Source organism: Manis javanica, chromosome 1, assembly GCF_040802235.1.
Source record: "Manis javanica isolate MJ-LG chromosome 1, MJ_LKY, whole genome shotgun sequence".
Classification (NCBI taxonomy): domain Eukaryota; kingdom Metazoa; phylum Chordata; class Mammalia; order Pholidota; family Manidae; genus Manis; species Manis javanica.
Genome location: NC_133156.1, coordinates 183,771,945 through 183,786,177, shown reverse-complemented (window position 1 = coordinate 183,786,177; position 14,233 = coordinate 183,771,945). Strand labels below are relative to the sequence as shown.

The 14,233-nt window shown below is 44.8% G+C and overlaps 1 protein-coding gene and 1 long non-coding RNA gene across 8 annotated transcripts in view; one reads left to right on the top strand and one right to left on the bottom strand.

The window, feature by feature from the left end:
• LOC108390160 (uncharacterized) overlaps window positions 1–4,939 on the bottom strand; it is a 73,825-nt gene extending 68,886 nt beyond the window's left edge. For 5 of the 7 annotated variants that reach the window (XR_005055908.2, XR_005055904.2, XR_005055905.2 and 2 more), the window contains exons 1-3: window positions 4,108–4,939; window positions 3,610–3,700; window positions 1,560–1,710 (exon numbers count right to left, since the gene is read on the bottom strand). This is a non-coding gene — a long non-coding RNA (uncharacterized lncRNA). Of the gene's footprint in view, window positions 1–1,528; window positions 1,711–3,609; window positions 3,701–4,107 lie in introns of all 7 variants that reach the window. The other 2 variants (XR_005055907.2, XR_005055906.2) reach the window with 2 other exon arrangements.
• A 684-nt stretch (window positions 4,940–5,623) lies between these two features.
• On the top strand, window positions 5,624–7,281 carry PCBP1 (poly(rC) binding protein 1). The gene has a single exon (XM_017648889.3). It carries the CDS (start codon window positions 5,860–5,862, stop codon window positions 6,928–6,930), a length of 1,071 nt encoding a protein of 356 aa, XP_017504378.1. The 5' UTR covers window positions 5,624–5,859; the 3' UTR covers window positions 6,931–7,281.
• The last annotated feature ends 6,952 nt before the right edge of the window (window positions 7,282–14,233 follow it).

The window sequence follows — 14,233 nt, the reverse complement described above, 5'->3', positions numbered from 1 at the left end:
TTCAGTAATAGTGACCTGGGAAATCCAAGAGCATTGCTCTGCCCAACTGGAAGAACTGAAGCTAAGGATGTTGGTATATCTCCTAATCACTTCTGTAAGGCACACCAATACAGTTCTTATGTTTCAGAGGAAATCAAGTAGTGACCCCAAAAAAACTGTGCAAGGTCCTATTTACAACAGCCAAGATAATGGAAGCAACCTAAGTGTCCATCAGTAGATGAATGGACAAAGAAGATGTGGTACATATACACAATGGAATATTATTCAGCCATAAGAAGAAAACAAATCCTACCATTTGCAACAACATGGATGGAGTTAGAGGGTATTATGCTCAGTGAAATAAGACAGGCAGAGAAAGACAAGTAACAAATGATTTCACTCATCTGTGGAGCATAAAAACAAAGGAAAAACTGAAGGAACAAAACAGCAGCAGACTAACAGAACCCAAGAATGAACTAACAGTTGCCAAAGGGAAAGGCACTGGGGGAGGGGAGTGAAGGGAGGGAGAAAGGGAATAAGGAGCATTATGAATAGCAGACATAACGTAGTGGAGGGCACAGGGAAGGCAGTACAGCACAGAGAAAACAAGTAGTGACTCTACAGCATCTTACAATGCTAATGGACAGTGACTGTAATAGGGTATGGGGTGGGGACTTGACAATGGGGGGAATCTAGTAACTACAATGTTGCCCATGTGATTTTCTATTAATGATACCAAAAAAAAAAAAAAAGCTGTGCAAGGTCACCAGCACATGAGATCAAATTGTTATCACCTCCAAGTATGTAAGACATGTTTCTAGGCTGCACTCTGTAGTAACCTGGAAAGTAATACAGTAAAGTTCCTCTCAATTTGCTATAGATTTAAATGGGAAGCTAAATCTGAAGAGGAAAGAGAAAAAGAAACCTTGTTTTTGGAACAAATGCTGCATGTTGGTAGGGCAGTTTTTAAAACTTGCAGTACACTTGCTGGGCCAGGCAGGTTAGGGGTAAAAAGGTGATCCTGCCCCAAGAGAACTTAAAATCTCATTTAGGAATCACTCCCACCACTTCCCAAACCCATAAATATAAACATTACAGAACAAGAGGAGAGAAATTCTCTTAAAGCATAAGAGTAAGAAACCTAACGTAAGTGAGTTCGATGTTCTGGGACAGAAAAAGAGAGAGTAGATGAAAAGATTTTTGAGTTTAAGATGATATTATTCCATGTGTCAAATCAGTGCCACAAGCCTCAGAAGCCAAGCAGAGGTACAATCCACTACTGCAAGTCAGGAAGCCCAGCTCAGGTCCCAACAAGCTGTGTAACCTTGGGCAAGTCACTTCACTCCTCTGATCCAAAGATGGCTCTTCCATAAATGGGCATAATACCACCACCTTCTTGGAATGGTTGTCTGTGATGATTCAGTAATATGAAATCATCTTGTAAGGTTTGGTATAATATGCCTCAGTGAGGGAAGAGGAAGTAAAAATCCTTCCTCTCAATGGATTATAAGTCCTGCAGTTCAGTTTCCAAAGTCTAAGTCTGACTCACCTCCCCAACCTTGTTAAGCCCTGTAACCAACCTGTGGTCACTCAAGTGGGAGAAGAGTCATATGTGAGCCCCCACGGGGTGGGGCGGTGACTTATTTTTGTCAGTAGCTCCATGTCTCAGTGGCTTCATCTGTAAAATGGGTGGTGTGGAATTCACTCAAGTATCCACAGGACAGTGCAGGTCTGAGGAAGGGAGTGCAGAATTTACCACAATTGAGTAAAATATTTACATAACCCTCCCCACCAAGAGATAAATAACCAAGCTCATCAAATACTATCACTCCTTGGACAGCATTAGAAGGGGCCTTAGAGATCATTGAATCTCTTGCTTTAAAGAAGGGAAAACACTGAGGCCCAGGTAAATAAACTAGACTGTAGAAGTCCCAAAGCTAGTCACTGGCAGAGCTGGGGCTAGAGGCCACAGCCATGGATTCCTAAGTCTAGCACCCTCTTTGCCAGATCTCAGGGTCACCCAAGACACCTGTGTCCTGGTACAACACCTTATCAACACCTTGATAAATTACAATCTAATCAATAGCCAGATGTGAGCTACCCAAGGGAAGGGCTATAGGACTCCAGAAGAAGGGAGGAGGCTCAGAATTGGGAAAGGGAAGACTTCACTGAGGAGGTAAGCATCGCCCTAGAGGTACTCAGATATGAAGAAACTAAGGGAATATTTTAGGCAGAAGAGGCTTAAAATAGACAGTCTTGGAAAGAAAAACCCAATGGATAAAATTTTCCTTAGAGAAAATAAATAGGTGGCAAACTTAGAAGACCAGAATGCTTCAAATCAGGATAATTCTTGACTATATATAATGTAATCCTTTGATTTTCTCCTGATTTCTAACATTTACCTTTATTTTTAGCTCCCTAATCAATTTTGTCTCCCTATAAACCAAGGCTCTCTGCAGAGACTACATCTAGTTTAATGATTAAGCATATGGGCTCTGTACTCAGACTGATTGAATTTAACCCTTTGATTTACCTATTAATAGCTGTGTAACCTTGAACAAAATCCTTCACCTCTCTAACTGTAAAATGGAAATAACATCACTCCCATCTCTAGTGGTTCTGTGAGGATTAAACGTATACCGTCATCACATTGGTCATAACCTGGTAACGGGTTTTTTATCACTTTAGTTTTGGTGTGCCCTTTTTCCACATAAGAAAGAGAATAGAGATTACCAGAGCACACTGCATGTAGTAAGGATACGTAGTGTTTTACAAGAACTGTTTCTTTTATACATGTGTGTACATCTCTGAGTTGTATAAAATTTATTGGTTACAGTGGATTGCTTTAAAAATGTGAAAGCCACTGAATTCACACATAAAATAAAGCTTCAAACAGTGCCGGCACATAGTAAGCACTCAGTGCTATTACAGTCAGTGCAGCTGTGATGTATCTATCAAAGTTGTTTGTAGGATCATATAAGGCAATGTGAAGGCACTTTGTGAAGTCTGATGTACAACGTTAATGTAAGGTAGTAAAGCAAAAAGCCTTTTTCTCCATCTCTAACACCCACAGAACTACAGCCCTGCTTAGGTACATATTTGTCGTTGTACAGCCCTGTTAGGTTAAGTTGTTACACTGAACTGAAGTGTCCACAGACTATGATTTATTTAACACTGTCACGTTCTGTCAATATTTGCAGAGAACTGGAGGCTTGGCGCCAAAGTAGAATTATTTATTTTTACGTGGTTGAGACATTGGGGTGAGGAAGGCAGAAGTCATGCCCATGGGTAGCTAAGGAAGCAAATGAGTCATACAGAGAAACTGCTCCCACAGAGGCAGATAGACGCAAATGTGCCACAGGCTGGACTGACAGATACTTAGGCCTTTAGGCAGGGATGAATCATTTCCCTCTTCCTATCCTCATCCAGACACCTCATTAAAAAATAGCATTTGAACACCCTATAAGTGTAACTCACACCTGAAAAAACTGAGAATCCCCACATACAAATAGGGGATGGCTACATACAAAAAGGTTAAGGGGTTCCTCTTCAAATGACATGCTCACCTGACGTTCAAATAGCATTTATTCTAAAATCCTGACTTGCAGAAAAATTTGGAAACATGCTCACCAATAAGGAAATCAGAAGGTCTGGATTCCATCCTGGACACTGTGTGACCTTGAATTATTCACTTCATCTCTTTGGGCCTAAGTCAATTCATCTGTTAAAAAGAGAGAGAGAGAGAAATAACATCTACCTCAGAGGCGAACTGTAAAAATTAAACGTCGTATACAGTAAAATGGCTAGCACGAGGCCTGGCTCTGGGAAATGCAGAATGTGTCTGTTCCTTCTGAACAAAAGTGGACAACAGTTGTCAACTGAGATCCACCGGCAAGCTGGCCTGTGAAAAACGTCATTGATATCCTAGTCCTTTCACGGAAATTTTTTTCAAAATAAGCTTTGTAAGACCATTTCTGGTCTCTTCCCCACAACATTCTATTCTAGAAGTCTAGAAAAGCAGGGATTCCTGAATGCTTGGTACTGGGGGCCCAAATTACCCTTTAGTACTGCCTCCCCCATATCCATTATTAAATTCTAAATGAGCGAGAGACTCGTTATCATGCCTACGTTTTACAGTCATTCGCGTTCCCGTTTCGAATCGGTGGGGGGAAATGTATTAAAATTTGCCCCGAGGTTTGGGACAGCCCGCGGGGTCTTGTCCCGGAGTGGTCAGCGCACTCGCTTTGAGGGGAAGGCCCCGACCCGCCAGCACGATGAGGGGGCCGGAAAAGGGAGCGTTCTAGGGCTTTCACGGCAACCCCAATTTTTCGTTGGCGGTGTATCCTGGCCACGGGCCGCCATTTTGTGTTTAGGAAACATGGCGGCCACCCCCGCAGAGAAGGAGAGGGGGCGGGTACAGGGGGACCGCCACGTTAGCCGCTTTCCCTGAGGGATCCTGAAGCAGGTTGCGCACACGGCCTTTTCTGCCTGAACCGAAAGGGGAATGGGCAGAAACCACAACAAGACACACTAGCGTCTCGAGCGATCTTTCCCCAGCGAGAGAAACATGCGCCAGCGACATCCGGCAGAAAAGGCCTTCCAAGATGGCGGGACCCCGTTAGGGAGCCGCCCCCGGAAAGAGCGGGGGTGCGGCGGCTGCACCAAGCAAGGAAGAGGGCGAAAGGCTGCAGCCGGAAAGTGAACAGTAACGGGGAAAACCGCAGAAACTCCCCAAAACACTCCCGGGCACCCCTGAATAAGTGAGGCCCCCCCCAAAGAAACACGCCATTGTCTTAAATGCCTGACGGGAAGGCTGCGACTACGATGACACTAGGACAGGAAGGAGGGGTTTCTGCGGGTTCAACCCAAACTTGCAAAATGCAAACAAAGCATTATGTAAATGGACGCCATTCTTTTTCTTTTTTTATGACCAGGTTTCTAGCACTTCCAGAAATCACTAGCGGACCCATGACTCCAGAGGCGGCAGGGGGTGGGTTTTGGCTTTTCTCTGCAACGGCCTCCGCCCGGGGGCCGAAGAAGGGGTTGGGGGTGGCGGGTGACGCCCGATCGCCGGAGACGAAGAGGCCCCACGTGCCACCCGCGCGCGCGCGCGCCCGCCTCGAGGGCCTCGCCTCGCCACCCCTCCCCCCCGGAAGACCGCGGCTGCCCCTCCCGTCCCCCCACACCCTCGCGCAAGCGCCCTGGCCGCCTCACGCGCACGTTTTAAATCTGCGGCGCCCCAGCTGCCGCCTGCAATTGTCGCCGGGACTGCCCGTATCGTTCTGGGCCGGAATCTCTTTTATAGAGCGGGGAAATAGTGTGTCTCTCCCATTCACAACACTAACGTTTCCAAACATGTGCCCGCGCTGTTAGGGTTAATAAAATACTTCTTCGTCCTGAAAACTTGCCGGACTCACAGCTTCAGCCCATCGGGGCTTTATTTTCAACGTTAGGCTGTTAAAAAAGTTTTTCAAAAAATACCAGACCGGGGCTGGCGTAATTTTGTGACCTAAAAAAAATGGGTCCTCATTTTTTTCAAGGGGGCCTGCGCAGGAAGCACTTCCGGGGTCAGAGGGTATGCGGAGTTGAAAGCGGGCTTCCCGCCCCGCCCAGACCGCCGAGGCTGCCGCCGGAGTCGCCACCGCCGCGCCCTCGCCCACCCGCCCGCCCGCCGCTCCCGGCCCCGCTCGCCCCCTCCGCCGCCGCCGCCCGCCCCTGCGACGACGCTGCGGCCTCCCTCCCGCGCCCGCTCGCTCCCGCGGCTCTTGTTCGCCTCGCGCCGGCAGTTTTGGGCCTACACCTCCCCTCCCCCAACGCCAGCCACCAAAGACTTGACCACGTAACGAGCCCAACTCCCCCGAACGCCGCCCGCTGCTCGCCATGGATGCCGGTGTGACTGAAAGTGGACTAAATGTGACTCTCACCATTCGGCTGCTTATGCACGGAAAGGAAGTAGGAAGCATCATAGGGAAGAAAGGGGAGTCGGTTAAGAGGATCCGCGAGGAGAGTGGCGCGCGGATCAACATCTCGGAGGGAAATTGCCCGGAGAGAATCATCACTCTCACCGGCCCCACCAATGCTATTTTTAAGGCCTTCGCTATGATCATCGACAAGCTGGAGGAAGATATCAACAGCTCCATGACCAACAGCACCGCGGCCAGCCGGCCCCCGGTCACCCTGAGGCTGGTGGTGCCAGCCACCCAGTGCGGCTCCCTGATTGGGAAAGGCGGTTGTAAGATCAAAGAGATCCGCGAGAGTACGGGGGCCCAGGTCCAGGTGGCGGGGGATATGCTGCCCAACTCGACCGAGCGGGCCATCACCATTGCTGGCGTGCCGCAGTCTGTCACCGAGTGTGTCAAGCAGATCTGCCTGGTCATGCTGGAGACGCTCTCCCAGTCTCCGCAAGGGAGAGTCATGACCATTCCGTACCAGCCTATGCCGGCCAGCTCTCCGGTCATCTGCGCGGGCGGCCAAGATCGGTGCAGCGACGCTGCGGGCTACCCCCATGCCACCCATGACCTGGAGGGACCACCTCTAGATGCCTACTCGATTCAAGGACAACACACCATTTCTCCGCTCGATCTGGCCAAGCTGAACCAGGTGGCAAGACAACAGTCTCACTTTGCCATGATGCACGGCGGGACCGGATTCGCCGGAATTGACTCCAGCTCTCCAGAGGTGAAAGGCTATTGGGCAAGTTTGGATGCATCTACTCAAACCACCCATGAACTCACCATTCCAAATAACTTAATTGGCTGCATAATCGGGCGCCAAGGCGCCAACATTAATGAGATCCGCCAGATGTCCGGGGCGCAGATTAAAATTGCCAACCCAGTGGAAGGCTCTTCTGGTAGGCAGGTTACTATCACTGGTTCTGCTGCCAGTATTAGTCTGGCTCAATATCTAATCAATGCCAGGCTTTCCTCTGAGAAGGGCATGGGGTGCAGTTAGAACAGTGTAGGTTCTCTCATAACCCTTTCTGCTGTTTTCCCATGATCCAACTGTGTAATTTCTGGTCAGTGATTCCAGGTTTTAAATAATTTGTAAGTGTTCAGTTTCTACACAACTTTATCATCCGCTAAGAATTTAAAAATCACATTCTCTGTTCAGCTGTTAATGCTGGGATCCATATTTAGTTTTATAAGCTTTTCCCTGTTTTTAGTTTTGTTCTGGGTTTTTTGGCTCATGAATTTTATTTCTGTTTGTCGATAAGAAATGTTAAGAGTGGAATGTTAATAAATTTCAGTTTAGCTCTGTAATGTCAAGAATTTAAAAATTAAAAAACGGATTGGTTAAAAAAAACGCTTCATATTTGAAAAAGCTGGGAACTGATAAACTTGGTGCTTTTTTTTTTCTTTCCCTTTTTAGTGTTAGGTGTTGGTAGGGAGAAGGGTGAGCCCATCCTTGGTATTCTCTCGAGCCCCTGTCACCTTATTGTTAAGATTACATTCCTTCTCTGTCCCAACAAAGGAACATGGCAGGCTGGGCCTGCTTTGGGTTGTTTGCAGAGACGGGCTCTCCACGGGAGAGTGACAGCCCACCGGCCAAGTTCCAGAGAGAGGCCTGTTCCCGTTTCTCTGGTAGAAAACTAGGATCTCAGGTGGGGAAAAAGTGTGCCCATTTGGGAGGGGCTCTGATGAGTGTCAATGTGTGTCCTCCCATCTGACCACCCCCACCCCCAGGCTCACAGGGAAAACTTAGCCAGGAACAAAAAATGTTCTGAGGTGGGAGGAGCTTGGGGAACCCAGAGCAGAGGTGGGGGAAGGCTGGGCTGGGCTGGGGGAGGAAGGGAGGGATGTGAGGTGGGGGGGCTTGGAAGAGGGCAACTGGTATGGGTGGTGGAAGGGATAGGGGTCTTGGTTGGGCAACAGGACTGAATGGGGGATGGTAGCGGCGTGCACGTGGCAAGCATGCACCTGTGGCAAGCAGCCTGTCAGAGGATGTTATTACACCTGCCAAATGGCCTATCCAGAAACAAAAGAGGCCCAGCTTCTAATTCTTCGGCTGTGTCCAACGTTTAGAGAAATCACAATATCAGAAAATAATCCTACCTGAATGAGGCAGTCCTCACAGGCATTAATGTAGACTGATCCACTGACTACAGCTTAAGAATGACTGAAGAGTTAAAAATGGAGATTCCTGGGCCCCACCCCAAATCTAATCAAAACTAACATTTTTAACAACTCCAGAAGGTTCTTAGATTTGAGTGCCACTGATTTGTTTTCATTGTTTTCACTAACGGATTAGGAAGATCTTGCTGTGAAGGCCTGCAGCCTCATGGCCACATATCAGCCAGTGGGACTAAGCTGGACATAAGAAAAATTCTCTACCTAAATTGTCTTTCAGGCAAATAAACAGTACAAGGTAGCAGATGATTAGGTGCCAAAAGTGTGTAGTTAAACCTCAGGTACTGTGGGAGATCACTAACAGCAAAGAAATTTCTGTGGGAGGAAAATACATACAATAAATATTTGTTGAGTCTTATTCTCTACAGAGCATCTGCTCCTTTTTCTGAGGTTACAGACTCAATTCCAAGAGTCCCTGGAGGTAAGAGTGGGGTCTACCGTGCATTTTATACCCACTGTGGCTTCAAGCAGTCACTGAAAGGGGCCCAAGTTAAGGAATTAAACCTTAGTTCTACCACTTGTGGCCTTGGACAAATAATTACCTATCCTCTATAAAATGGTGGTGTTGCAAGCACACAACTTCTGGGCTTGTGGAAGGAAAAAAGTGTGTATGTAAAGCAAAAACAGTGCTTACAACATAGTAAACTTCAATATACTTTAGATTACAAAAAGCCAAAGGTCTGTTTCTGCTCACAATATCTGGGCAGAGCAGGTAGGGAACAAAGCAATGTGTACTGAATGATAAGTGGAGAAAGACAGTTGGACAGGTAAGGAAGGCCCTAGTGAAGATCCAGAAATGGATTCAATGTTTTCTGGAACTAATGAGCACTAGTCAAGTTTGTGTAAGGTAGGGCAGGAATGGATAATGAAGTTGGACCTTCAAACACCAAGTCAAATGGTTTGTGAAGAATCCCTGCAACTTGCTGGGTGAGGTGGTTCAAATGCCCTATAAAAAAAAGCCTCAAATCTCCCTTAAAACCCTCTCCTTCTTACCCCTTAAAAGTCAAAGCTGGTAATAATTTGTAAAATAATGAGTTAGGAGCAAAGGATAGGATGAATGGCAATTTGGATAGACTAAAATCAGGAACAGCAGTTAGAACACTACAGGGAAGCAGATTATCAATAGGAATGCAGATAGAAAGGGGCCAAAGCAAAAGAGATTAAAACTGGGCATAGAGGTGAGTGAAAGAAGTAAGGAAGGGGAGCACTAAACTAGAAATAGACAAACTCTCAATGGAAATCAGGTACATGGAGACAGGTGAGAGGAAAGGGCTAGAGACTTGAGGTTTAGAACAAGGGACCTAACTAGCCTAATTGCTCACCATTATATATCTCTAGTGCCTGTCACTGTATCTGACATATAGCAGGGCCTCAGTATTTGTAGAATGAATATGGAAGAAGCAGCCAGTGAAGAAATAGTAGTCAAAGCAATGGGAGAATAACCAGGATAGTGCTCTTGAGTCAAGGAGGAAAGTTTCAGGGATGATGAAATGACAATATTAGAGAGTATTTAACAGATTTGATTGAACGCTATGTGCAAAATACTCTGAACTAAAATTTGATGTTTTGATACAGTTGGAAGAGGTATAGTACCTCATTGTAGTTAAAGCATAAAATGTAAAAGGAGGGAAGGGGAGGTGGAGGAAGCCACAAAATTATTTGAAGCTAAATTATAAACAGCCTTGGATGCCGTAATAAAGAGTTTAGGTTTTATCCTGAAAAACCAGAGGTCCCCAAACATTTTCTTAAAGTGTACTCTTCAGTAAAAAGTCTTTAGCATTATACCCTTATTACAGGTTTATTTATAAATTACATACATGTATACTAGTCATTATGCTTATTTATAAATTACAAGCATAAGAAAACAAATAGTTAACATAAAAAAATAATTTGAAATTTAATTTCCAATAGCTCTTTTTACCCCTTCCTCCAGTCATTTTAGAGACCACTTCAAGGGGATTCTGGGAAGACAATTTCAATGTCATGGATAACCTTAGGGAGCAGACTTTCAGAGGAGTGATGGCAACATGGGGTGGGGGGTGGAGACAGGAGTTTGGATCACTCAAGTATTTGGTGGTGCAAAGAAGAGAAAGAAAAAGTACAATAACTTGAGGGAGGAGAATTGGGGGAAAGGCTTTACTTTTTTTTTGTTTTTGAAAGGAAACTCTAAAGACAGATAATGAACCAATAGAAAGCTGCAAATAAACGCTACAGGTAAGAAAGGACTGCGGATAAGAGGTCTTGGAGTAGAGAATACCAGGTGCCAGGCCAGTTGGACTATTCACTTTGTCTCCTCTCCTTATGGGGACGTGCATGTCAGGACTTCTTTCTCTTTGGGGCAGCTTGAGCATGTCCCGTCCTCTTCTAGATTAAGGACTGGAAATTGATGAGTCCCCTCTGCCGTTGTTTCTTGTCACAGCCCCATTCCTATCACCAACTGTTAGGCCACAGCCACGGCTACAGTCCAGAGGAGACTAAACAGGTTGACAAGCACCTGTTGTGTCATAGTGACAGGAGTTGTCCTACATGTTTAGAAGGCTGGTCTTCCCCCAACCCCAGTCCCCTCCCTTGCCCCACTCAACATACATGCATGTATACCACCACCACATGCCCCAGCCCAGGGAGCAGTTTGGGCAATGATTCACCACGCTTGGGTTCACCCGTAGAGCAGCTACTGAACCTCTGTCACCTGGAAAGTAAGCAGTGTTTGCCAAGAGCTTGAGGTTTGTGAGTTGAACCCACCTCACCACCCCCCACTATTGGCTACCTCAAGTAATGAACCACATGCTGTCCAGAGTGGCTAGGCCTGTCACCTCCTGCCAATGAGACAGCACCCAGCCAGACATATAAATAGGCAGTCACCACCCAAGAAGCCTCCCACTGCCAAGTCCTCTGGACACTTTGCCTGGCCTGGCCACCTGGGGGGCCTTCCTAAAATTCCAATCTGACAACATCACTCCCTCGCTTAAAGGCCTTCAAGTCCCTTCTCCACCCATGTCTACAAAAGAAACTGCAAACTTTGTACAGCTTACGGACCCTTCAGGATATGCTCCCACCAGCCTCACCAGCAAGGCCTGCTGCTGGTCTCTTTTTCTGCCTTCAGCCTCCCGTACAGAAGGACCTGCAGTTCCCCAAAGTCATTCTGTTTAGGCATCCTTGCAGCTGGGAAATAATAGCTTCTTTGTAATTCTGACCCTGGCTGTCAACTTCTTTGTTACCTGCCTGGGGTTCTGGAGCTCCTAACTGGGGCTCCTGCTCTTGAGCATCAACATTCTACAAGGAAAAATATTCTCTATTGAGGATTGGGAGACTGGAGTTCTAGTCGTGGCTCTGGCATCAACCCCCTGGGTGATCTTAGACACTAGTCCTCCATCTGAGATGGCAAGATAAGATATCCACGATTCTCTGCCTGCCTTGGGAAATAATACTGCCTTTGTGGGCATCCACTCCTGCTTCTGCCTTCTGACACACAGGCCTTCCGTAAATACTCTTAAGAGAGAAAAACGGAAGTTAAAAAAACTGGTAGCAACAAGCCTGAGCCTCGATTTTGGGTAAGTATTCATAGAGGCTGGATTGAGGAGGCAGCAGAAAGGAAGAAACTACCAGAGAGACTTGCTCTGAATATCCCGGAAGGTGTTACCTTTAGGCTTTATAGGGAACAGGTGAGGGCCATAGAGGGGAAGACAAAGGGGACATACCAGAGAGGTTACACAGAGACGGTTACTCCCCTAAGGACACAGCCTCCTCCCCCTTTTTCCCCTGCTCTCATGCTCTTTAAGAGTGAGGCTCCGGCTCCCTTGAGTGCCCCCTGGAAGTGAGTCCGCTGAAGTAGGGAGAGGGTAGCTATAGCTGCCTGCTCCTCCCAGCAGACAATTAGGACTCCAGACATCTGCCACCAGGCCAAGTGGTGCATTGGGAGAAAGTTGAGGCAACTGTACCTAAATGACAGCAAACACATTACCCAGTTAGTCACTTGCATGTTGGAATACACCAAATTAGTTATTCCCTGAACAGTTCAACCACAGGCTGGAACAGATGGACGTTCTTAAACCTGCCTCCACGTGGATGGAAACCTGTGCCTTCATTTGTTAGTTCACTTCTACTTCAAAAAGCATTTTCTGGGCTTGCTCAGTGGGCTCTTCAGAGAACTGTCTCCCACTAGCTCCTGATAGAACCTTACAGAAGTCAGAATATGAGCCACTCCAAGCAACGTCTCTACGACTGGCTAACATTTATCAGAACCTTACTATGTGCAAACACTGTTCCAAGTATTGTAAATTCAATGAGTTAACTCGCTGAATCCACCTATGACGTAGAAATTATTTTGATGCCATTTCGCAGGTGATAAAACTGAGGCACACAGCAATGAGGTGACTTGTCCAAGGTTACAGAGCCAGTATATTTGAACAATGTGGCTTCCAACCTGCTCTCTTAACCACTATTCTGGACTGTCCTTCTAGGCCAGAAAAACTATCCTTGGGAAAGTCTAAATGGACAGATAGTCTGTATATTGTTTTATTTTGTCTTTAATAACTTTATTGCTAATTTTTTAAGACAACACATTTTTATAGAATGTACATGAGTATGTAACACATGAAAATCCATATTGCTACTCTTAATATCCTCTATTCTTTGTACTCTTCTAAAGTAGCATATATTTACTACTCTTAAAAATGTGATCATGCTCCATACACTAATTTGCTATTTTTATTAAATTGAGATATTTTACACCATAAAGTTCACCATTTTTAAATGTGCAGTTTAGTAGTTTTTAGTATATTCGCCTAACTGTGCAGTCATCACTATGATCTTATGACAGATGTTTTCATCACCTCAAAAACAAATCCATACCCATTACCAGTCACTCCATTCCTCAATCCTCATCTACCCACCTTCTCCCAGTCTCAGGCAACCAATAATCTACTTTCTGACTCTACGGAGTTCCTTATTCTGGACATTCCATGTAAATATTATACAATATGTGACCTTTTATATCTAGCTTCTTTCACTTAGCACAGTGTTTCCAAGGTTCATCTGCATGGTAGTATGTTATCAGTATTTCATTCTTTTTTGTGGCTGAATATATTCCACTGCATGACTATATCTACATTTTGCTGATCCTTTCGTAAATTAAGACATCTGGCTGGTTTCCACTTTTTGGCTATTATGAATAATGCTGCGATGAACACTTGTATACAAGTTTTTGTGTAGACATACGTTTTCATTCTTCTTGGATATGGTAATCCTGTGTTTAACTTTTTGAGAAACCTCCACATTGTTTTTCAAAGTGGCTACACCACTTTACTTTCCCACCAGTAGTGCTTGAAGGTTCCAATTTTTCAACCTTCTTGTGTTTGTTGGTCTCCTTTTCTTTGGTAGTCATCCTTAGTGGGCTTTGCAGTGGTACCTCACTGTAGTTTTGATTTGTATTTCCCTAGTTGCATTTCCTTCATTGAGCAGCTTATCTTGTGCTTAACAGTCATTTGAATATTTTCTTTGGAGAAATGTCTATTCAAATACTTTGCCCATTTAAAAAGTTGGGTAAATAAATAAATAATAAGATTATTAGTCTTTATTATTGAGTTGTAAGAGTTCTTTATATGTCCTGTATACTAGAATCTTATCTGATAGATGATTGCAAATATTCTCTCCCATTCTGTGGACTGTCTCTTAGCTTTCTTGATAGTGTCATTTGAAGCATGAAGTTTTTAACTTTGATGAAATCCAGTTTATCTATTTTTTTCCTTAGATTGTTATACTTTTGATGAAATCCAGTTTATCTATTTCTTCCTTTGATTGTTATACTTATAAGCTAAGAAACTATTGCTTAATCCAAGGTCATGAAGATTTATACTAATATTCTAAGAATTTTATAGTTCTAGTTCTTTCACTATGAAACTCTTAAAAGAAAAACGTAAATATAAATTTATAAATTTTCATGACTTTGGACTTAGGTCTTTGATACATTTTGAGTTAATTCTTCTACAGTCTGAGTAGGGGTCCAGATTTATTCTTTTGCATGTAGGTATCCAGTTGTCCCAGCACTATTTGTTGTAAAAACTATTCTTTTATTATATACTCTTTTTTAACTTAAGTTGTGAACATTTTCACTACAATAACTACTATTT